Below are 23,495 nucleotides of genomic sequence, written 5' to 3' on the forward strand. Positions count from 1 at the left end.
TCACCTCTCCTCTGTCCCCGAACTTGGACATAGGTATTGACGCTTTAACCGGCTGCCTTGGCCTTGCCGCACCAGCTGGGATGAGGCCTGAGTTCGTTTCCCCTTTCTCAGCATTTCTTTTAGAAAGTGTTTATTCTGTGGGAACCGGAGGGAACTCCAAGCGTGCCAGTGTTCTGGTGTTTCCTGTGCTGAGTGAGAAGGTTTCAGAAGAATGACATCTGTCCTCCTGTGTGCTCTTGTGTGTCTCCAAGGCTTCATCAGAGCCTAGGTGCATAAGACCCAAGTACCTGCAGCTGTGCCTGGCATGCAGCTGGCTTCGATGGGATTCTTGTCTTGGGGTGGGGCCTGAGGGCTGTTTGTCTGTCCACCTCTGGGTGAAGATCTGTCGGTAGTAACTTCCGAGAGTGTTGGCGGGTATTCTAGGCCGGTCCCTCCTCCAGACCTTGGAGCAAATAAAAACTCGGCTGAAATGGAGGATTTCAACGGCAGCATTTTCAAACCCTTCAGCCTTCGTAAAGCCGGGATGCAGCTCAGTTGGTGAGGTGATTGCCTAACGCGCACAGGACATTGGGTTTCAGTCACAGCACTGCAAAAACTAGGCATGATGGTGCACACCTGCAATCCTAGCACTCAGGAGGGACAGGCAGGAAGAGCAGGGTTCAGAAGGCAGAGGCAGGAGGATCTCTGTGAGTTGAATGCCACCCTGGATTACATAGAGAGACCTCCTCTCAAACGTCCGTCTCTAAGAAGCAGTTCAAGGCTACATAGCCACATAGAAAGTTTGAGGTCAGCCTGACCTCGTGTCACTCTCTTCCTGCTGCTCCCCCAGAGCCATGTCTGCCTGTGTGCTGTCATCTCCTGCCTTGACGACAATGGATTGAACCTCTGAACTGTAATCCAGCCCCAATTAAATGTTTTCCTTTATAAGAGTTGATGTGGTCATGCTGTCTCTTTATAGCAACAGAGACCCTAACTAAGACAGGTTCTGAGACTAAATTTCACAGAAAAATTCCAGCATACACATGAAAAACCAGGTATGCGTGGGAGTGCTTGTAGCCTGTGTTGGGGCCGTGGGGCATCTCGCCTGTGTGGGAGATGACTAACGAGCCAGCTATGCTAGAAGAAAGGAGACCTTTGGTACACTGAGAGAAGCTCTCTCACGGGAATAGGGTAATAAGAGAGGAGCTCGGCATGTCCTCTGACTTCTGCATAAGTCCCTAAGTGTGCACTCACAGACTCACGCGCATGCAACACACAAGCATGCACAGGCACACAGGACAGTGGAGAACAATTGAGCAACTGAGAACCACACCAGATGTTGTCTGGCTTCCGCATGCTCGCACGTGAGTGTGTGTGTGTGTGTGTGTGTGTGTGTGTGATATAAAAAATAAAGATAAAAAGAAGACTTGATAGAGCTGAAGGCAGGGTTCAATCTTCTTTTTTTTTTTTTTTTTTTTTCGGAGCTGGGGACCCAACCCAGGGCCTTCAAGCTTGCTGGGCAAGCGCTCTACCACTGAGCTAAATCCCCCCAACCCCAGGGTTCAATCTTCTAGGAATGGACTAAGGCCTACCCCTCCGAGTCAGCCCTCATTCCAACGCAGGCCAATGATCTCTGTCAGGGAAGATTGACTTTTCCCTAGTTTATAAGAAACACAAAAGTCCTGAGAAAATGAACAGGAATGTGGTTCTAAAAAAGAGAAGTACAAATGGTCAGAAAACACATGAACAAAAAAAAAAAAGTCTATCCTTACTTAACCACCAGGGAACTGAAAATCAAAACACTGAGATTCCACCTCACCCTCTCCAGAACAGTTCTCACTAGGAAAACAACGCGGGCAGGAGAGATGACTCAGCAGTTAGGAGCACAGAGGTCCTGAGTTCAATTCCCGGTACCACGAGGCAGCTCGCAACTGTCTGTAACTTCACCTCCACGGGACCCGACATCCTCATGAAGACACGCACATGTGCAGGCAAAACAATTTACAGAAAAAAAAATTAAAAGAAAAAAAGGAAGCAGGCTGAACACGGCACACTGAGCAAGCCAGTAAGTGGCACCCTCCGTGGCCTCTGCATCAGCTCCTGCCTCCAGTGTAAGGGTCCGTGATTCGCCGAAGAATGATACCCCTAGGCTCAAATAGTATTATTCCGCAGAAGTCCAGCACGCTGGGGTCTCCCATTCCCAGCATAGAGAGACAACCAAGTGTGTTAGCGGGCCTAATTTCAAGCACATTACGGCATTCCGTCTTACCCCATCTCGAGGGGCATTCCATTACCAGCGTGGGGGCTGGAAACTGTAGCAGAGGAAGTGGTTGAGGAAGTCTAGAAGCTGCTGTTGCCCCATGGCCCTTGTCTTAGGTCTGGTGGGCCAGCTTCTGAGGACTGGATTTGCCTGGACTTGCCCAGTTCTTGGAAACAGAGATTTAGACCCAGTCTTCGTAACTGCCCGTTTGAAGCCTGTCATAGAAGGGGCCTGGCCTTCTCACAGGTTCCTGCCCTTTTTTGAGTTCCTGTCTCGACTCTTCAATGGTGAACAGTGATATGGAAGTGTAAGACATTTGAACCCTTTCCCCAGCCCCCACTTGCTTTCGGTTATGGAGAGGCGAACACTTTACTGGGTGAGCCGCATCCCCAGCCTGTCGGTGCCTGCACCGACAGTGTGTGAGTATCGGGCGTAGGTCTGCGGGATTGAAATAAATCAAGTACACAGGTCATCCGTTTTCAGCAAGTGCCTCCAAGGCTTTACTGAGATCTCCTTATATACCCAAGGCAAAAGCCTTGGAAAACAACAAGGCAGGTGAAAGCCCCCAACCAGGAAAACAGGAAAAAGTCTATGTGGTGAAAGTTCCACGCCCAATCAGGGGCATAACAACTTCTTAACAACAACAAGCAGGAAGGCTCAGTGGGGAGGGAAGGGGTGCCATGCAGAATCCCAGCCCCAAATCAGGGGCTAAGAGCAGCTCCCAGAGCAGCTCCCAAGGTGTAAACAATTTCTTGCTATAGCAGGCTAAAAGGCTCAGCGAGGGGAGGGAAACACCAAGGTAGGGCCCAACAATTCCCCCTCTTTTATTTTTTTAAGTAGCGCCTGTCTTAGGATCAATCTGGGGTTCCAAAACTCTTTCCCGTCTCTGAAAATCCCTCCAGCCCCAGGATTTTCTGTCTTAGGAGAGTATGGTCCCAGAAGGTTGCCCGTCCTTGGCTAACTACTTGTCATACAAACTGAGCCTAATTTGGGCCAATGGATTATTCCTGGCCAATGAAAACCAAACCTGTTTGGTTTCAGCCTGAGACTGGATCTGTTGGTACTTTAAACAGCCCAAGGGCAGCTGCTAAGAGCGAGCAATCAAGATAAGCATTCATCCCAAACAGCCTTGCCACTATTAAGGACCTTAACAGGGGTTACACACATAAAATGATAAAAGTCAGAACAAGATATAACATGGGTTTCACAGAGGAAGTCCAATTGAGAACAGTTTGTTGGTTGAGATGAAGAATAACCGACTGAATCTGAATATTAATGCTATTCTGCACAGCCAATGACGTGGCAACTTCTCCAGAATGTATCCATAGTCCCACAGTCCCAACGACAACTGTCAACTGAGACATAGCCACACCGGCCACTGTAGCAGTAGTGGCTGAAATGGCGATGGCAGCAATGACTGTCGCAGTAATGCCAAAGTCTCTTTTATGTCTGTAGAGTACCACTGGGAATTAGCCTTTATCCAGAGGTATGGGGATCACACCAGGAATTGAACAATCCATGTAAAATCTCCTGTTCCCAGCAACTGGTCGGTAGGATAGGACCTGGAAGAACAATTGAGAATCTCCTCCCTGACACTGTCCTAGCCCCATTCAGAACCAAAAGGAAAAAGGGTGCCAAACCCAAATGGCACAGATTTTAGAAAATTTTTTCTCTGTTTAGTTGACCAATGTCTCAAATATTGAAAAGAAATATTGAATCTTTTCTGGAGCAGCAGCTACTCCCAAAAATTTAAAGCACGTTGTAAGCTTGTAGTAAAATTAAAATGTTTATATAATGAATAATACACTGAAAAATTTAAAGTCTTCTTGTATTGAAGCAGTGACAAAGAAAATTTTTATATAATGTAGGGCCAAAAGTGATTTAAGGCAAAACTTTCTAATGGTATCACTTTCATGGGCTCTCCAAAATTACAAGCAAACTCACTAAATGAAAATCTTTTACAATCACCAGGATGTAAAGAAACAGCATAAAAACAATCTCTTAAATCTATAATAATTTTATATATATTTCTCGAAATAGCAGTTTGAGTAAACAAATAGTGTCTATAGCCTCATCAACCTTTTGTAAATCTTGTTAACAATCTCTACCTGTTTGATTTTTCTTAATTACAAATATGTGTGAGTTAGAATCTTGAGCCTGTCTGTGATCAAACTGTAAACTGTAGCCAGTGTAACACTGGAAATCTTTAACCACAATCTTTAAGTTTCCCTTTAACACCAGAGCACAACCATAACTTTGGAAAACAAAACTTCAACCTCCAACAAACCATCTGTTCTCCAAAATCCAGTCTTTCCAAAACACCAAGTCCATTCCTCATGCTTTAAAGTTTGACTGCCAATTCTTGTGTATGAATGGATGATGGTGCAGGCTCTAATTCCTCAACAAAGAGACATTGCCCTAAATTTTTATAATTCTGGTTCCCAGGATAAGAATTATATTAAAATATTATTCCAATTTAGACCTGTTTCCCTGGGTTGGTTCATGCCACATGTTGTCTAAAATTACTCTATCTATTATGAGGTTTAAGTCAACTTTATGTTACCAATGTTAGAACTTTTTAACCATACTCATTAACTTAAAAGCCAGTAACCTTTAACCAAGACAATGTAGAGGTATTATACACTTAAAACCAATCAGAAACAAAAATGAAGTGGCTACACATATCTTTAATATTTAAATCAATCACCATTTTTATTTTTTCTAGATATAGTTTTAAGAGAAACACCTTGTCACCTGTTGAGTCCAATAATCCCAGTCAAAAATTTTTCTAAGAAAATTCAGTTCCATTACCATAGAAGCCAGCCGTGAAGCTCCTAGTGCCTTTAGGATCGGCTAGTGTAAACATTTAGCCAGCCCCCTGGGGAGCTTCCCCAGCGGACTTAGGCTTCTAACTACAGATGCAGGGCTCCAAAAACCAATTGAAACTTTTTATTTGTTCCTTTCTTGAAAGGAGTTAAAACTTCATCAATGGGTGAATCAACCAGCATTTAAAGTTTTTTTTTTTTTTTTTTTTTTTTTTTTTTAAACATGAAACACAAAACATTCAAGCAACGAGAAAGCAAAACCCAGACATAAATTGACATACATGGACAGCTTGGTGCACCAAGGACAAACAATAGACATAGAGGAAAAGAACTAGATGGTGTTCAAACCAAAGGGACCCAGACATCCTAAGGACCCAGAACCAGAAATAAGCACTTCTCCAAGAGGAGCCAGCAAGGAGGCAAGACGTCTCCCACCTCCTTCTGTTCCCAGGAGAGCTCCAAAAAGGCTTAAGCTCATTTCCTTCTTTTGCCAAAGCATCTGTGGAGAGTCCGGGAGGACTGTTTCTCTCAACCCCATTCTCTCTCTTGTCTAGGGTGTAAACTGTCTCTAGTCAGAGTCCAAAGACTAAAAGCATCTATGAGAATTGACTTTGCTTCTCTAGATTTTAATATAACTCTAAGAGAACACATACACAAAAAATTTTTTTACCATTATTACCTTGTCCCTTTTGACAAGGTTTACTCAGCACTACCCCAAATCTTTATCTTTGCACAAGCTTTCAATTTCTGCAGTCCTTCTGAATTCTGCTTACTGGGGCCTTTCCTGGCCCATTTTCTCCCAATTTCTCAACCTCCCTTTCCAATCCAGAATATTCAAACTGCCACTAGCTATAAACCAAGGACTGACTTGTTCTATAGTTTTAACAAGATCTTGGGCTATCTTTACCTTAATACCAGTACCTTGTTGTTTGAGTAAACTTACAAGTTTATCTCGACTAATAACGAGGAACTTGTAGTTCCCATCACTAAGACAAAACCTTTGTAGCACTACTTCCTCCCAGTTTTGCCCCATGGTCGCTTGTCCCCAATACGTTCCGCTTCCTTGCCGGCCGGCCTTTTGGAACGATCCCGTCAGTTGGTCCTCTCTTTCCCGATCTCGGTGGGACCTCCAGATGTCGGTGCCTGCACCGACAGTGTGTGAGTATCGGGCGTAGGTCTGCGGGATTGAAATAAATCAAGTACACAGGTCATCCGTTTTCAGCAAGTGCCTCCAAGGCTTTACTGAGATCTCCTTATATACCCAAGGCAAAAGCCTTGGAAAACAACAAGGCAGGTGAAAGCCCCCAACCAGGAAAACAGGAAAAGTCTATGTGGTGAAAGTTCCGGCCCAATCAGGGGCATAAACAACTTCTTAACAACAACAAGCAGGAAGGCTCAGTGGGGAGGAAGGGTGCCATGCAGAATCCCAGCCCCAAATCAGGGGCTAAGAGCAGCTCCCAGAGCAGCTCCCAAGGGTGTAAACAATTTCTTGCTATAGCAGGCTAAAAGGCTCAGCGAGGGGGGAGGGAAACACCAAGGTAGGGCCCAACACCAGCCCTAACTCCTAAGTAACTTCAAGTCCACTAGAACACACCTCTCTACTCAGGATGCCGTGGGAATTGTCCGGCTGCCATATTTGCCCAGAGAATCTTGTCTCAATAGGAATGATCTAGTGCGAGCAGGTGCGTGTCTCCTAGGCAACTGACAGCTTGTTTTCACACTGTGATGCTGTGGTCTCTGGACTCATGTTTTCCCCTTTGGGCTCTTGATAGTTAGGTTTCGTGGCCTTTGACTGTGTCTCTCCTTGTCTACTCAACTACGACTTATCCATCGCTTTGGTATCCTCCCTTAACTACGGAGCCATTTTGGATGGAGCCCGGGGAAAGCTGCTTTGAGGTTTGTTCTCCCAGTAGAAGGGGATAAGATTCTGAGATCCTTCAGATGAGACAGAGGACAGAGGACACGTTCAGCCTTAGCCCTGACCTTGGGTGGATCAGCTCCCCTCCCTTTGGATCTCCATTTTCTTAGCCCCAGAGGATACCATGGAACAAGTTCAGGAGCAAAGAGGACTCAGGTTCAAGCCCATGCACGCACATGGCTGACACAACTGTAACTTCATTCTGGGGGATCTGGTGACCCCTTTTTGGCTTCTAAGGGCACCGTATGCATCCAGTGAACAGATATGCATGCAGGCAAAACACCCATACACAGAAGATAATAAAACAATGTCAAAAATAGCAATCTCCCTCATGGAATGGAAGAGTTATAAGGACCTTGAAACAAAACCTGTCTTTAACATTTTAGAATTATTTTTATTTTGTGTATATGTCTGTAGGCACATGCATGTGTACGTCAGAACCCACAGAGGCCAGAAGAGGACTTCAGACCTCCAGAACCGGGAGGTATAGGCCATTGTAAGCTACTCCATGTGGTTGCTGGGAGCCAAAAGGGTCCTTCCATAAGAGCACCAAGCACTCTTAACTGCTGAGCCATCTCTCCAGCCCCCAAAGTCTGTCTTTAGCTAGACTCAGCGACATGTGTCTATAATCCTAACGTGTATGAGGCCGAAGTCTAATCTGGGTTACATAGTGAAACCATATTGAAAACAAGTTAAGTGTATGAACTGAGCAGCCCTTACCTCTGATCTATGCTTAAAACTACGATTCCACCCCACCCCACCCCCTGCCCTGCCCATGTATTTGAATGTAGGGTACCTGGTTGCTGGTGCTTGGGACAATTTGTAAAGTTTGTGAAGCCTTTGGGAGGTAGGGCTTAACTGCAGAGAGACGGTCAATACAGGGTGGACCTCCAGCTCATAGTGGGAGACCACTTCCCCCGTCTTTGATTTTTGATATACACAAAACATGGTTATGTTGGCCTTTCTGCTCAGATGGGAAGGTGTTCTGGGACTCGGAAGCCCGGGAACCTGAGGTGGGCTCTGAGGTGGGACAGTATCCTAAAGGAAGGGCATCCTGAGACACAGAGACCTGTAGGGAGCGGCGCAGCAGCTGTATGATAATGAGGTGAATCTGGCGCCCTCCTAACAACAGTACTGAGCATGCGTGGGGTTTTGCACCTGGCGTCAGTCTGGCTGGGGCGTTACTATGTTAATGGAGGTTCATGCAGGTTCATGCCGCGCCAATCTCTGGAGGACAAGTAGCTGGGATGGCAGTGGGGTGACTCGTGCCCGACCAACCCCTGAAAGGATATTAGCATGCTGTAGTGTATAAAAGGAGAGCGGCTTTGCACGCTCAGGGTAATACTGAGCGCTGTAATGCTGAGAGCTGTAACACTTGAGCTGTAACACTTAGGCTGGCTACTTAGGGGCCCTCCTGTATCAACAAAGAAGGTGTCCTGCAGTAAAGGTTGTTGAGAAGAATCCAACCGTGTTGCGTCTTCCTTGCCGGACGAGGTGGGCGCGACAGAGACCCAGGAACCACACGGCTCTAAGAGGAAGCCTCTTCTGCAGAGGCATTGCAGCTCCCAGAGGAGGTATCCCCAGCTGAGCTAAGAAGCGGAGGAACCTCGGTTCCTCCTTCTCTTCGCTTCCTCCCTTCTTTTCTTTATTGCTTCTTGTCTTCTTCTGATGAGAGAGTCACACCAGGCAACAAATTTCATGAAAGAGATTTGTTAGCGTGTCCACGGAGAGAAGGAGTAAAGCCAGGAGTGGCTGCCCGTGCGCCCAGGAGGGGGCAGCCAGCAGCTGGGAACCGGACAGAGTGCAGTGGGGTTCTTGTGGGCGGAGCTTTCTAGATGGAGACTTCCAGTGTGAGGATTGATGGGATCTCAGGTCCTGAGCTTGGGAGAGCTCAGGGATTGGTGGGCTCTCCTGTTCAAGGATTGGTAAGTTTCTGTGGGAAATTCAGGGATTGGTGCCTTTTGGTCAGATTTTTCACCTAATTAGCATAATCTGGGGAAGTTCCTGTTGAGGGGCATTAGTTGAATTTTGTGACAGTTACAGAGGCTGGACGGTTAGGTCTGGGGGAGGGACCTTGCTCTGCTGGATCTGGGGTGTGTGTGTGTGTGTGTGTGTGTGTGTGTGTGTGTGTGTGTGTGTGTGGTGTGTCCACATTCCAGCCTTGAGGGTTTACAAAATTTACAATGTATACAAAGTTCGCAAAGGGAGTTCAAGGCAGGGGAGCCTTCCTTGCCCCTTAGGAGGCCTGAATAACTAACAGGTTATGACCAGAGGACTCAAGTCCAGTTTCTAGAATCTACCTCAGGAGGCTTACAACTTCCTGTAATTCTCTCTCCAGGGGATCTGACTCCCACTTCTGGCCTCCACAAACAACCATGCACACGTGCACGTATACACACACACACACACACACACACACACACACACTTGTAATTAAAAATAAAAGTGAGGTTGGGGATTTAATTTAGTGGTAGAGCACTTGCCTAGCAAGCGCAAGGCCCTGGGTTCGGTCCTCAGCTCCAAAGGAAAAAAAAAATGTAAAAATAAATGAAAAGGCCAGGTGTGGTAGGGCACGCCTTTAATCCCAGCACTCAGGAGGCAGAGACAGGTGGATCTCTGTGAGTTTGAGACCAGCAAGGTCTACGTGGTAAGTTCTAGGCTAGCAAAGGCTACATAGTGAAACCGTATCTCAAAAACTAACGTGACCCTTTAAAGTTCTTGTTTCCAAATGTAGGCACACTGAGGGGTTCGTGCGTCATTACGTCATTACGTCATTACGCACATTTCAGTCTGTAACAGGAGAGCCCTAGGGAAGAGAACCCGGACAAAGGAGCTAGTCTATTCCAGTCCTGTGACCATGACAACAGAAGAATTTCAGACGGGTATCCATGGTAGCAGAAGTTCAATGGCTAGCCAGACTTTGAGGAGCACCTCAGATGGAGGAGGGTTCTTGAGCGTCCACACAAATGTAGTCAGATCGCAGCCAGCAACGTGGATGGTACGGAGCAGGGACCTGAACCGCCACAGGGGAGGGGGGCAGCTGAGAGCAGAGCGGGGCCCAGAAGGGCTGAAATGAAGGATATACTCAGAACTGGGGGTGGGGCTCGAGGCTCTGGGTTGGATCTCCTGCGCCGAGATAGGAAAATGGCAGAAAGTCTTGGGCAGAGCATTGTGAGCATCCTGAGAAGATCGCAGCAGACGCCTGTTTATGGACACAGCTCTTACTTGGAGGGATCCCAATGTTTCATACAAGAAGTATAATGGTGACTAACCGTAGAGGGAAGACAGTCCTAGACAGAACCATAGGAGAACTGTGGAACCTTGGCACGCGTGTAGCCCTAGTTCTTGAGAGGTGGAAGCAGGGAGATCGAATTTTAAAAGTCACCCCGAAAGGCAATGAGATCCTAGCTCAAAAATTCAAAGGCTGTACTGGAGAGGGCTCAGCTGGCAAAGGCACGTGCCCCCGAGGCAGATGACCCGAGTTCAATTCCCAGGGCTCACACAGCGGGAAGAAAGCACAGACTCTGTGAGTTATCCTCTGGGCCACACGCGCACTCCATACGCATGCTCACACAGCTGACGCCCCACCCCCGACAACAAACACAATAAGTGAATTATTTTTCAAATCAAATGCAGGGATATGGTTTAGTGGTAGAATGCTTGTCTAGAATTCCTCGGTGATGGACTGGGGTCGGGGTAGAGCACTTGTTCAGCCCAGTAGGGGCTGGTTAGTATGGCTGAATGGTAGAGCACAAATTGAGCCTCGGTGCATAGCTCTCCTCCTCCCTTCCTTCCTCCCCTCCCCCCCTCTTCCCCCCTCCTCCTCCTCCCCCCCCTCCTCCTCCTCCTCCTCCTCCTCCTCCTCCTCCTTCTTCTTCTTCTTCTCTCTCTCTCTCTCTCTCTCTGTCCTTCCTGACTGGATGCAATGACATCAGCCACCTCATACTTTTGCTGCTGTAGATTTCTTTTATTTTTTTTTCTTTTTCTTTTTTTCGGAGCTGGGGACCGAACCCAGGGCCTTACGCTTCCTAGGCAAGTGCTCTACCACTGAGCTAAATCCCCGCTGCTGTAGATTTATCATGGACTGTGCCCTCAAACCATGGGCGGAGATAGTCCCTCTCTGTAAGTTCCCTGTGTCAGCTCTTCCTTTACGACAACCAGGAAAGTAACACAGACACCACCTATAAAATATAGGACCTGAGCCAGGTGACAGTGGCACATACCTTTAATCCCAACACTTGTCCTCCTCTGACCTCTGCACATTCATGTCCTCATGCATGCACCCACAGACTCACATGCATGCACCCAGACTCAAATGCATGCACCCACACACTCACGCGTATGCAACACACATGCGCTTGCACATGCATGCACACACATGCACACACACCCACACACAGGCAAACATGCACACAGCTACTTTGTTTTCAACCATACATTTCTCCGTAATGTTCTTCAGGTACCACGCAGACTCAGAGAAGACAAACCAGGAGGAGCTGAGGAGCCATCTATAAAGGGCCCTGGTGAATGGACCATGAAGACCTTCTCTTTAGGTCCCATTGTTCTCCTGGCCGTCTTCCTCAGCGTCCAGCTTGGTGTTGCCACGTGTATGTAGCTGGTCCTCCTCCCCTCCCCATGAAGCTCCTGTCTCTGACAGGACCATCCCAAGGCCCTTCTTCTGCTTGTTTTTAGGTGAGAGTGAAATGCCCACGCCCTGCTGTTCCTATTTCAGCCACTACGTGATCCCGTGGCACTGGCTGTACAGCTACCAGATCACCGACAGCTCCTGCCCCAATGAGGGCGTCATGTGAGTGTTTCTCGGTCCTGCTACCCCACCCACATCATTGAGCACGGACTGGGACAATGCTCTCAGTGACGGACTGGACCTCGAGATAGGAATCTGGGAAGAGGGTGCCTGTTATACTTCTGGTCTCTGGGACAAAATACCTTGATGAAAGCAACATACAGGAGGAAATCCAGATTGTAGTCTGTTCTAGTTTGCTTCCTGTTACTATGGTAAATACTATGACCAAAAGCAACTTGGGGAGGAGAAGGTTTATTTTGGGTCGTACTCCATCACGGAGGGGGAAATCAGATCTCAAGCCAAGAGTGGAAGAAGAGAACATTAAAGAGTGCTGTTTGCAAAGGAGGCTGCTTACTGGGCTTGCTCCTGTGGTTCATGGTCTCTGCTAGCTTTCTTATATAGTTCAGGCCTAGGGATGGTGCCGCCTATAGTAGGCTGGGCCCTCCCACATCAATCATCCATAAAGACAAGTCTTCACAAACACAGCCACAGGTCAATCTTATTGAGGTAATTCTTTGAGGTTCTTTTTAGATGACTCCAGTCTAGGTCTACGTGGACAGCTAAGACTAAGACACAATCTATCATTGCTGGGGGAGGTCAAGGTAGCAAGATCTTGAAGCAGCTAGTCATATTATATTCACAATCAAGAGCACAGAACGATGAACTGATTCATTGCAATACAGCTCAGCTTGATTTCTCTACTCTTAGATAGTTCAGAGTCCCCTGCCTAAAGAATGATGCCGCCCATAGTGGACAAGTCTCTTCCACTTCAATTAATATACTCACAATAGCCCCCACAGACATGCCCATAGGCCAACCGAATCTAGTTAATCTTCTATCAAGACTTCCTTCCTAGATTATTTTAGATTTTTACATTTACAATTAAAAGTAACCACCACACTAGGTTAGAGCCCAGCCTCTGCACAAGTACATGTGCCTTTGAGACAGAGTCTGACTTCCACACCATATAGTAGGCCCTACTTTAAGAGCTGGGTATAAAATCAAGAGCACAGTCAAGTGATGGTGGCACACATCTGTGATCCCAGCACTCGGGGAGGCAGATGCAGGCAAATCTCTGAGTTCGAGGCCAGTCTACTAACCTAGTTCCATGACAGCCATTGGTACGAGAAACCCTGTCTTGATGATGATGATGATGATGATGATGATGATGATGATGATGATGATGATGATACCAAGAGCTGAATATTTTGGTATGAACTTGTAGCCTCTGTGGTCAGCAGGCTGAGGTGGAGGATCATGAGTGTGAGGTGTGATATGGCTACATGGTAAGACCTTGTTTATAAAAAGGAGGGGCCTGGTGGAATTGTGAATTTGATGAGATGGTTCAGTAGATAAAAGTACCTTGTACCAAGCCTAATCACTCGAGTTTGATCTCTTGATTCCACGTGGTGAAGAGAAGAAGCTGATTCCCTGCAAACTTTTCTGTCCCTCCCTCTACAATAAAGAAATAACACATAATTTAAATGTATAAAAAGAGAACTATGTGACATATTACTGTGGGTTCTTTCTGTCCTCTAAAATTTATTGTGCAGAACTGTTGTGTAATTCAGTGGTAAAGCATTTATTAAGCAATATGAAGTCCTGGGTTATGCTGCCAGCATACACACATGTAAAAGATTAAAATGGCTTGGGCAACAGTTCTCTAATATATAAATATACTGAAGTCTATTAACCAAATACTAATTTTAGAGTTTATTTTTCTATTCGCATTATTAGGAATTGAACCTAGAGCTTTCTATAGGTTAGACAAATGTACTACCACTGAGCCACGCCCCCAGCCTCTCACTGAGGTATTCTAGGCAGGGGCTCTACCACTGAGACACGCCCCCAGCCCCTCACTGGGGGATTCTAGACAGGTGCTCTACCACTGAGCCATGCCCCCAGCCCCTCACTGGGGATTCTAGGCAGGGGCTCTACCACTGAACCACACCCCCAGCCCCTCACTGGGGATTCTAGGTAGGGGCTCTACCACTGAGCCACGGCCCCAGCCCCTCCCTGGGGGATTCTAGGCAGGTGCTCTACCACTGAACCACACCCCCAGCCTCTCACTGGGGGATTCTAGGCAGGGGCTCTACCACTGAGCCACGTCCCCAGCCCCTCACTGGGGGATTCTAGGCTCTACTGCTGAGCCATAGTATCACCATCCCTAATCAGTCAAATATGTGCTCCACAGAGTGGGTGAATTATAATAAATAATAAAGCTGTTTTATTGAAACAAAAGCCTCGCAATACAGATTGCTGCCTGGCAACTAGACCCTTCTGAGGCATGATTCCTGGGGAATGTGGGTCTGAGGGTGTGTGGATTCTGGGGGAGATGGGAAGGAGAAGCAGGCTTAGCGGGGGATGTGACAGGAAAGGGTTGTGGCATTTGCGTTGGATAGGTGACAACCCAAGTCTACCCACCCTCCTCTTCCTACGCCATGGATGTCAAAATTCACTTTGTATCTCTTTTCTACAGATTCACCACAAAAAGTGGTAGGCGATACTGTGTCCAGCCAGGGGACAAGTGGGTGCAGAGATACATTGCCATGTTGAACGCCAAGAAGCATTGGTGACCCCGCCGAATTTTCGGCCCGAGGACCATTCAATGCAGCTCTCGGCTCCTTTGCGCTCATGGAACCTGGTGCATTGCTTTAAAGACTTCGCAGCCCTGCTGGAAGGAGAGCGTGGTTTTCATTGCAGATTTTTAAATAAAGATTTGATTTCAATAGGTCTAGCTCGGTGGTCAAAGGCGCCCCGGGACCCCCGGGAGCCACATGGTATAACCGGACTTTGGCTACTTTATTCGGTTGTTATATCTACCACCCTTCTCCACCACAACCCGTTCCAACTCCCCAATACCAGGTAGATGAGAAAGATTAGAGGGAAAGGTGGACACAGACCTCTTTAGACTACTTCCTGCTGGTTAGGGGTGTTGAGTACCCAAGGCGGGGGCGGGACCAATTTTCATTGTCAGGATATCTCTAACCAGCAATCCAGCCAACCAATCAGCAAACGGCAAAAGCAGCGGGAGGAGCCAGCGGGAGCAGGAGCAGCGGCAGCAGCACAGCCGCTGTCATGTGTGTTCTGGCATTTATACACTCTCAAGAGTCCCCAGTATTCCAGACATGAACGATCTTCAGCTGTCAGAACCACGCCCCTGCCAGAGCGCCAGACCAATCACAGTCAGCTGCTGTGGAGAGTCTGAAGCGGCCCGGTTTCCCACACCTGGGATTAAAACAAAAACATTTTCACATAACGTAACTGGTGTTTTTTTTTTCTTTTTCTTTTCTTTTTTTTTTTTTTTTTTTTTTCGAGCTGGGGACCCAACCCAGGGTCCTTGCGGTTTGCTAGGCAAGCGCTCTACCACTGAGCCAAATCCCCAACCCCGTAACTGGTGTTTTAAAGGAACCAAAATTCTCACTACAACATGATGGAACGGGAACCAGCTCCTGAAAGTTGCCCTCTGACCTCCATGTGTGCCCCGGAAAGCAGAGACAGGAAGATCTCTCTGAGTTTGAGGGCAGTCTGGTTTATATAGTGAGTTCTGGGCCTGCCAAGACTACAAAATGATGCCCTATTTCAAAATAATAATAATAATAATAACAATAATAATATAATTGATGATGATGATAATAAATAATAATAATAAAACAATATGATGATGATTTGAAGACTGAAATGGGAAGATACATTTTTGTCCTCCAGATGTGCACACCCAGGTACACATACAACATACACATAGATCTCTCAATCAAATCCAGAGTTTACCAATATGGTTTACTCTGGGATCCCCTACATACATCTTCTGTGCCTGGAATCCTAGGCAGGCCATCCAGCAGAACACCAAGCGTGTGAGCATTTTCATAGCGTCAGTCCCTCGAACCAATGAGCATTAGACATCTTTCTGTTTGTGTTTTCTTCCGTTTCCTTTGAATCCTAGCTGAATGAATCGTGGCTATTCTCACTAGGCCATAAGAAAGTGCTCACTGGGGGTTGGGGATTTAGCTTAGTGGTAGAGCGCTTACCTAGGAAGCTCAAGGCCCTGGGTTCGGTCCCCAGCTCCGAAAAAAAAAACCAAAAAAAAAAAAAAAGAAAGTGCTCACTGGCCAAGGATCGTAGATCTCACCTGAGGTACTTGAGCTTCTCTGGAAACAGGTACTGTTCCCATTTTGGAATTGATCCGGAAGAAAGCAGTTGGAGGTAGGGAGGCGAGACAGGCTGGGAAAAGAAATAATAAATGTGTGTGAATGAGCAAGCTGTGAGAGCATCAGGAGTTCAAAGTTACATCACCACCCTAGACCCAGTGTCAAACACCCAAACCCAAACCAAGCCAAAAAAAAAAAAAAGCATGGCTGAGAAGATGGCTCTCCTGGTAGATTGCTTGGCCAGCATGCAGGAAGCCCTGTCATATCCCCCATATCCCCAAATTGAATACCGTGGACATGGTGACTGGTGTACCTAGGGAGGCAGAGGCAGGAGGATCAAGAGTTCAAGGCCTGGCTGGAGAGATGGCTCAGTGGTTAAGAGCACTGACTACTCTTCCAGAGGTCCTGAGTTCGAACCCCAGCAACCACATGGTGGCTCACAACCGTCTGTAATGAGCTGATGCCCTCTTCTGGTGTGTCTGAGGACAGCTACAGTGTACTTATATATAATAATAAATAAATCTTTAAAAAAAAAAAAGAAGAGGGCTGGAGAGATGGCTCAGTGGTTAAGAGCACCCGACTACTCTTCCAGAGGTCCTGAGTTCAATTCCCAGCAACCACATGGTGGCTCACAACCATCTGTAAAGAGATCTGATGCCCTCTTCTGGTGTATCTGAAGACAGCTACAGTGTACTTATATAATATAATAAATGAATAAATCTTAAAAAAAAAAAAGAGTTCAAGGCCATGGGACCTGGAGAGATGGCTTAGGGATTAAGAGAACTTGCTTTTGGAGAGGCCCTCTCAGTGCCCACATGGTGGCTCACAATCATCTGGAACTCCAGTTCCAGGGGATCTGATCTCTGCAGGCATCAGGCATGCGAATGGCAAACATACATAGATCATACAAGCAAAACGATCGTATAAATAATTAAACTGATATAGGAAAATGTTCATACAGAGTCTGAGGCTGTCCCAAGCTGCATGCTGTCCTAAGTGGACAACTGGATTGCTATAGAAACTTTTAATCCCAATCTCGGATTTCTACTCCTACTTTGACCATTTAATTTATACATAAAGACACATATAACCTTTATATTTACAATAAGTCTTAAACAGCTCAAGAGCTGGGCAGATATCTGCCCTCTATGCCACTAGCATCTACTTTCCTATCGATGACCCCCAAGTTATTACTATGTTTCATCTGGGCTACTCTTTTTTGTTTTGTTTTTTTTTGTTTTGTTTTTGTTTTTTAAGATTTATTTGTTGGGGCTGGAGAGATGGCTCAGCAGTTAAGAGCACCCGACTGCTCTTCCAGAGGTCATGAGTTCAATTCCCAGCAACCACATGGTGGCTCACAACCATCTGTAAAGAGATCCGATGCCCTCTTCTGGTGTGTCTGAAGACAGCTACAGTGTACTTATATATAATAAATAAATAAATCTTTAAAAAAAAAAGATTTATTTGTTTTATTTATATAAGTACACTGTAGCTGTCTCCAGACACTAGAAGAGGGTGCCAGATCTCATTAGAGATGGTGTGAGTCACCATGTAGTTGCTGGGATTTGAACTCAGGTCCTCTGGAAGAGCAGTCAGTGCTCTTAACCCCTGAGCCACCTCTCCAGCCTCCATCATCCAGGATGCTCTTAATTCCAATTGGCCAATCCTCAGGGCCATGTTTCCTTAACTCCTAACCTGTGATAGCTTCTCTCTCCTCCTTTGCCTTCTCCTTGGGGTTCTCCTCCGACCCCAAGCCTGGGATTCTCAAACCCACCCATGTCTCTTCTGCTCAGCTATTAGTCATCAGCCTCTTTATTTACCAATCAGAAACAATTTGGGGGAAAGGTCACATAGTGTCCCGTGTGGACTCCAAGTCTTGAGAACCCACACTTAGCATCACAATACACAGCAAGACCAAACCTCGACACCGAATAGATAAGAGGACCCGGAACTGTGGCTCATCAGTTCAAAACACTCATTGCTCTTCCGGGGAACCTGAGTTCAGGTTCCAGCACCCACATCAGGAGGCTCACAGCTCCCCATAACTGCTGCTTTTACCAACACCCTCTTCTGGCCTCTGAAGGCCCCTGCACTCACATGCACACAGGCACATAAATGAAAACAAAACTTAAAAAATTTACAGGACATACCCAGAGAGCACTTATACCGACTAGAAGCTTCCTCTCTGTTGGGCTGGCTTCGTAGCACTGGAATGCTCTGCGTGCGTAGCCTGCTGGGAAGGAAACATTATCCCAGCTTACCGAGGTTTGAGCCTCCTGAGAAATAATGCTGTCCCAGCAGGGTAGGATACACCCATGGGTGCAATCGTGGCATAAATGTTGTGGAGGTAACCAATCACTGCTTAGATTTAAAGCCTACCGCACTGTGAGAAACACATCCCTGGTACTGTTGACCTGGTTGAGCTCACAGGCCCCAGAGGTAAAGCTACTCTCGTTCTGCTAAATGGACGGAATCTCAAACCGCCTTCTAAATCTCTCTCATACTAGAGACATTTCTTTGTGCAACGGAAGGCGGTTAATGCCAAAACTCACAACTGGTCAAAGCCCAGAGTCCAAAGTCCAGGCATCAGAGGAGTCAGTGACCGGCCATAAACGGGGCCTCTATATCACACCCCTCCCCCCTTCCCAAAGGTCGGGGACCATTGTGGAAGAGCCCGAGAAGAGAGATTTTAGAGCCCGAGCCAGGGAGGAGCATGTCCTAGGTCTGGCACTCCTCTCCAGGCACTTCTGGGCTCATAGCACAGCGGCTGTGGTAGCCCGCACAAGATCACTTAAGCATAAAATGGGGAGAGGTACAGAAGCCCCTACCCACCACTGGGGAGAAAATGGGTGGTTGATGGTTTATTGATTATATTGTGTTAGGTCTCACAGAAACCTGGGTCAAAGTTTCGCTCTTCCCTGTGGCTCCTTCCAAAAGCTTCTCACCCCACCCCCTATTCTGAACCTTTCCCTCCCAGGGGCTGGGCTTCCTTCTCTCCCCCAACCTTCTCTTTTTTTTTTTTTCCGGAGCTGGGGACTGAACCCAGGGCCTTGCGCTTGCTAGGCAAGCGCTCTACCACTGAGCTAAATCCCCAACCCCACTTCTCTCCCATGACCTTCTCTTTCCTATAGAAACTCAGCCACTGCTGCTACATAGTCTTTTGGCCTCCTGGTTCCTGTTTGGTTCCACTCCTGGATCTCTCTCGATCTGCTCCCCCCCCACCCCCACCCCTCATCTCTCCACCTCTCTCTCTCCTCTCACAACCCTCAACTATTCCGGATGCCTCTCGCTGGCTTCTACCTCACATCTACAATAAACGTTCTCAAACATACCTCGGATCAGTGCATATCGTATATGGAAATGCCGTTAAAAGCTACTTTTGCTGGTATGCCCATCACCCCATGTTACAGGATGAATCTGAAATGTTCCCCCTGTGGACTTTGTGATCAGCAGCCCCAGACCCACAATGATGGAGTCTTGCCCAGAACTTTAAGATAAAAAAACCCTTCCTTCCTTCCGTACGGGGGTTTTTACAGCTATTTTTGTTAAAGTCAGGAGAAAAGTAAGAAAGAAGTTTCTCAACAAAATGGCCGAAGCTGGGAAATGAGGTACCCAATTGGATAGATGAACCCAGGCCTCAGTATTCACAGCATGCCCAGAATACCAGAGAGAGAGTTAGTTCCAGTTCTAAGAGCCAAGAATTGGTGCTGGGCAGAGTGCTGGATACTTGAAATCCCAGCACGTGGGCAGTAGAGGCAGGAAGATCAAAAGTTCAAGGTCATCCTCGGCTACGTAGTGAATTTGAGACCAGCCTGGCTGTCTGAGACCCCTTCCCACCCCAAACCCAAACATGGGCTGAATCTGGGTAGTCTCCTGGAGAAACTGATCAATCTACCTTTCTGTCCCCCACCCCCGCCCCCGGCTCCATTTGGTAATGGCACCGTCTCCTCCATTAGGAATCCATTAGTTCAGCTGAGGCTGGGATGAGGCGTCCATTAAGGCTCCCCTGGGTGTAGCCAGGCGTCTATCCAGTGCATTAGAGTGGAGACAGGGCTGGCCTGGAGGCCCTTTGGGCTGGCGCAGCAGCTGCTTTCCCAGGATGAGGTGTGTTGCTGCCTCATCGATTTCAACCAGCAAAGTCTGGCGAACCCAGGGGACTTGACTGAGGGAGTCTCTACATCTGCGCGGCCCGATTCTACTGTCTGTGCGCTGTGAAACGGTTTTGTCCATGGATAAGTAGCTTCCCATGTCTTTGGTTTGGGGGTTTATTTATTTTTTAAATGTTTGACTCTGTAGCCCCGACCGACATATAATCCACCATAGAGGCTAGGTTAGATTCCAACACGCTAAAATCCTCCTGCCTCTAGCTCCCCAGTCCTGAGATTGTAGGTATATGCCACCACACCTAGTTCACGTGGTCCTGGGGGTGAAACCTTTCATATATGTGAGGCAATCATGTACCAACTAATGCTCCGGCCCTGGGGTTTGTGTGTGTGTGTGTGTGTATGTGTGTGCACACACATGCATGCATGCACATGCAAACATGCATGCACACGCAGACACATACACACACACAGAGACAAGTCCATGTACACCCACACACCCACCCCACCCCCACACACACACGTGCGCGCACATGTAAACACAAACATGACCCTGAAGGATGTTGGGTGTCCTGCTCCACCACTATCTTGTTGCTTGAGACAGGGTCTCTCGTTGAACTGGAAGCCAGGCTGGCTGGTTGCAAACCCTAGCAACCTTCTTGTCTCTGTCTTCCATAATGCTGAAATTACACGGGTAATTTCACACACATAAAAAAGCTGGAGCAGGGGTTGGGGATTTAGCCCAGTGGTAGAGCGCTTGCCTAGAAAGCGCAAGGCCCTGGGTTCGTTCCCCAACTCCGAAAAAAAGAAAAAGGGAAAAAAAAAAAAAAAAAAAAAAAAGCTGGAGCAGCAATGTCTGTTATCATTACCCGGAAGGAGGTAGAGACAGGAGGATCATGGGACTTTCTGTTGAGACAGTCCAGCCAAATCAGCAAGTCCTATGTTGAGTAGAAACCCTCTCTTAAACAAAACTAAGGTGGAAGGGACAGAGAAAGATGGCCAAGTTTGACCCCTTGTTTCTACACACACACACACACACACACACACACACACACACACACACACACCAAAAAAAACCAAAAAAAAAAAATCCAAAAACTGGGCTGGGGATTTAGCTCAAGCGGTAGAGAGCACTTGCCTAGGCGCAAGGCCCTGGGTTTGGTCCCCAGCTCAAAAAAAAAAAAAAAAAAAAACCAAAAACCTGGGTCTGCACAAGACCGGACTTGTCAATAGTCATGGATGGGAGAGAACTTATGGGGATCCTTTCCCTCCATGCTAACCTATTGACTACTGATGAATTCTGGGGCACGGATGGGTGTGTGTGTGTGTGTGTGTGTGTGTGTGTGTAAATGAGACGGAAGAGCCTCCCTGAGTGAGCAGGTAGCACTATTTCATGGCCTGGGATCCCAGGAATGAACAAAAGGGAGAAAGGAGCCGGAAGTGGTGGTGCGCACCTTGAATCCCAGCACCCACGGAGCAGAGGCAGGCAGATCTCCATGACAAGTTCCAGGCCAGCCAGGGCACACGTTGAGAGCCTGTCTGTCTCCAAATGGGGGAGCGTTGAGAGTCTGTCTCCAAATGGGGGAGAGGGCTAGGGATGGTGTCTCACGTCTCACTTGGGAAGTAGAGGTAGAAGGAAGGGAGTTCAAGTTCGTTCTTGGCTAGCCAGTTTGAGGCCAACAGTAGAGAGGACATCTTGTGTGTTATATGAAGGCATCACCTGTCAATTAAAAAGCCTATGGCTTAAACAGGAAATAGAAGGCGGGACATCCGGGAGGAGAAAGGATTCTGGTAGGGAGCTAGGCGGAGATTCGCCTCAGAGATTGACATACGGTACCTGAGTGCAGATAACCAGCCAAGTGGCAGAATGTAGATTAAAATAAATGGGATGATTTAAGTTAGGATCTAATAAGAGAAAAGCCGATCTATATGGCCAAGGTATTTGTAAATATAGTTTAAGTCTGAGTCTTATTTCTGGGAGCATGGAGCTGGGAGGAAGGACAGGCCTAACTTAACAGCAACTAGAACCCAAGCTTACAGCTTAAGAATGGCCAGGTGAAAGTCGAGGAAAAGTCAGGCTAGCTGGAAGAGGCCTGGACAATTTAAAAAAGAACAAAAGCCAACAGAAGTCAAAGTTCTCTAAAACATCCCTCCATGGCCTCTGTATCAGCTCCTGCTTCCTGACCTGTGTGAGTTCCAGTCCTGACTTCCTTTGGTGATGAACAGCAATGTGGAATAAGCTGAATAAACCCTTCCCTCCCCAACTTGTTTCTTGGTCATGATGTTTGTGCAGGAATAGAAACCCTGACTAAGACAACCGGCTAATGCAGAATGCTAAACCCTCTATTGAAACAACTCTGAAGCTGACAGGGTCATATAAACGTCTCCAGACAGAACTTCAGCTAACATGACCAATAAATCTCATTGGCTACAGAATTCTCATACTTATGATTACATACCATCATTTCAGATGAATGGAGACTTATCCTGCAGTTGGATTATCTGATCAAACTTCTAAAGAAAGACAGTTGTCTCTCACCTACTCAAAGAGCAGGAAATCGTCCTTAATTGATCTGTGTACTTACATATTCCGTACTGATGTCTTCATATATCGTTATATATTGCTTGAAATGTTTGCACATTGCAGAGTAAAATGCCAAGGAAATAACCCTGACATGATCGACCCTTGAAGATGCTGAGATCTGCTGTTCAGCTCCCTGCTTGATCCTCCTTCAACTGCACGAAGCTGTTTCCTCTAAAGGCTTGCTTCCAGAACAGCTTCAGGAAGGGCTTCTGCCACAGACAACCTTCGTTCATCCAGCCTTTCAGACCATTCCAGTCAGGGCTTCAAGTTAAGCCCTGAACTTTCTCAGCACGTGCAGACTGGACAGTAAATGATCACACCAAGCTTCTTAAGACCAGACGTTTTTCTCATTTTCCTGCCTCCCACCCAGAGGAAATCTTCCACCCCAGTTCAGCAGGAGGCAATTACAAGAAGACCATTGTTCCAGTCTCTTAAGTTGGGGTGGATGGTTTGGGTCATTTTAGGAGTTAGAGATGTGTTGTGATTTCAGAGGATGCTTTGCAAATGGTTATAGTCTTGGGCAGGGAAGAAAGGAAACAGGGGATAAGCTTAGACTTAGGGGTCAGCTAAGTCATCTCTTAGACTCGGGGATTTCGATCCTTCCTCTTCTCTATTCTTTGTGTCTAAGCAAGGGTAAGGGAGTTGAAAGAAAAGGGGGGAATATAGAAATATTATAGGAAATTAGACAAATAGGGAAGATTATTGAATTTACTCTTTTTAAGATTTATTTATTTATTATATAGAGGGCATCAGATTCCATTACAGATGGTTGTGAGACACCATGTGGTTGCTGGGATTTGAACTCAGGACCTTGGGAAGAGCAGTCAGTGCTCCTAACCACTGAGCCATCTCTCCAGTCCCTTGAATTTACTCT

The 23,495-nt window shown here is 46.9% G+C and overlaps 1 protein-coding gene across 1 annotated transcript; it reads left to right on the plus strand.

Moving 5' to 3' along the window:
- Positions 1 to 11,456: 11,456 nt before the first annotated feature.
- On the plus strand, positions 11,457 to 14,523 carry Ccl26 (C-C motif chemokine ligand 26). The gene is made up of 3 exons (XM_032886319.1): positions 11,457 to 11,589; positions 11,675 to 11,789; positions 14,266 to 14,523. The coding sequence occupies exons 1-3, from the start codon at positions 11,517 to 11,519 to the stop codon at positions 14,360 to 14,362; spliced, it is 285 nt and encodes a 94-aa protein (XP_032742210.1). The 5' UTR covers positions 11,457 to 11,516; the 3' UTR covers positions 14,363 to 14,523.
- Positions 14,524 to 23,495: the final 8,972 nt, after the last annotated feature.

Source organism: Rattus rattus, chromosome 16, assembly GCF_011064425.1.
Source record: "Rattus rattus isolate New Zealand chromosome 16, Rrattus_CSIRO_v1, whole genome shotgun sequence".
Classification (NCBI taxonomy): domain Eukaryota; kingdom Metazoa; phylum Chordata; class Mammalia; order Rodentia; family Muridae; genus Rattus; species Rattus rattus.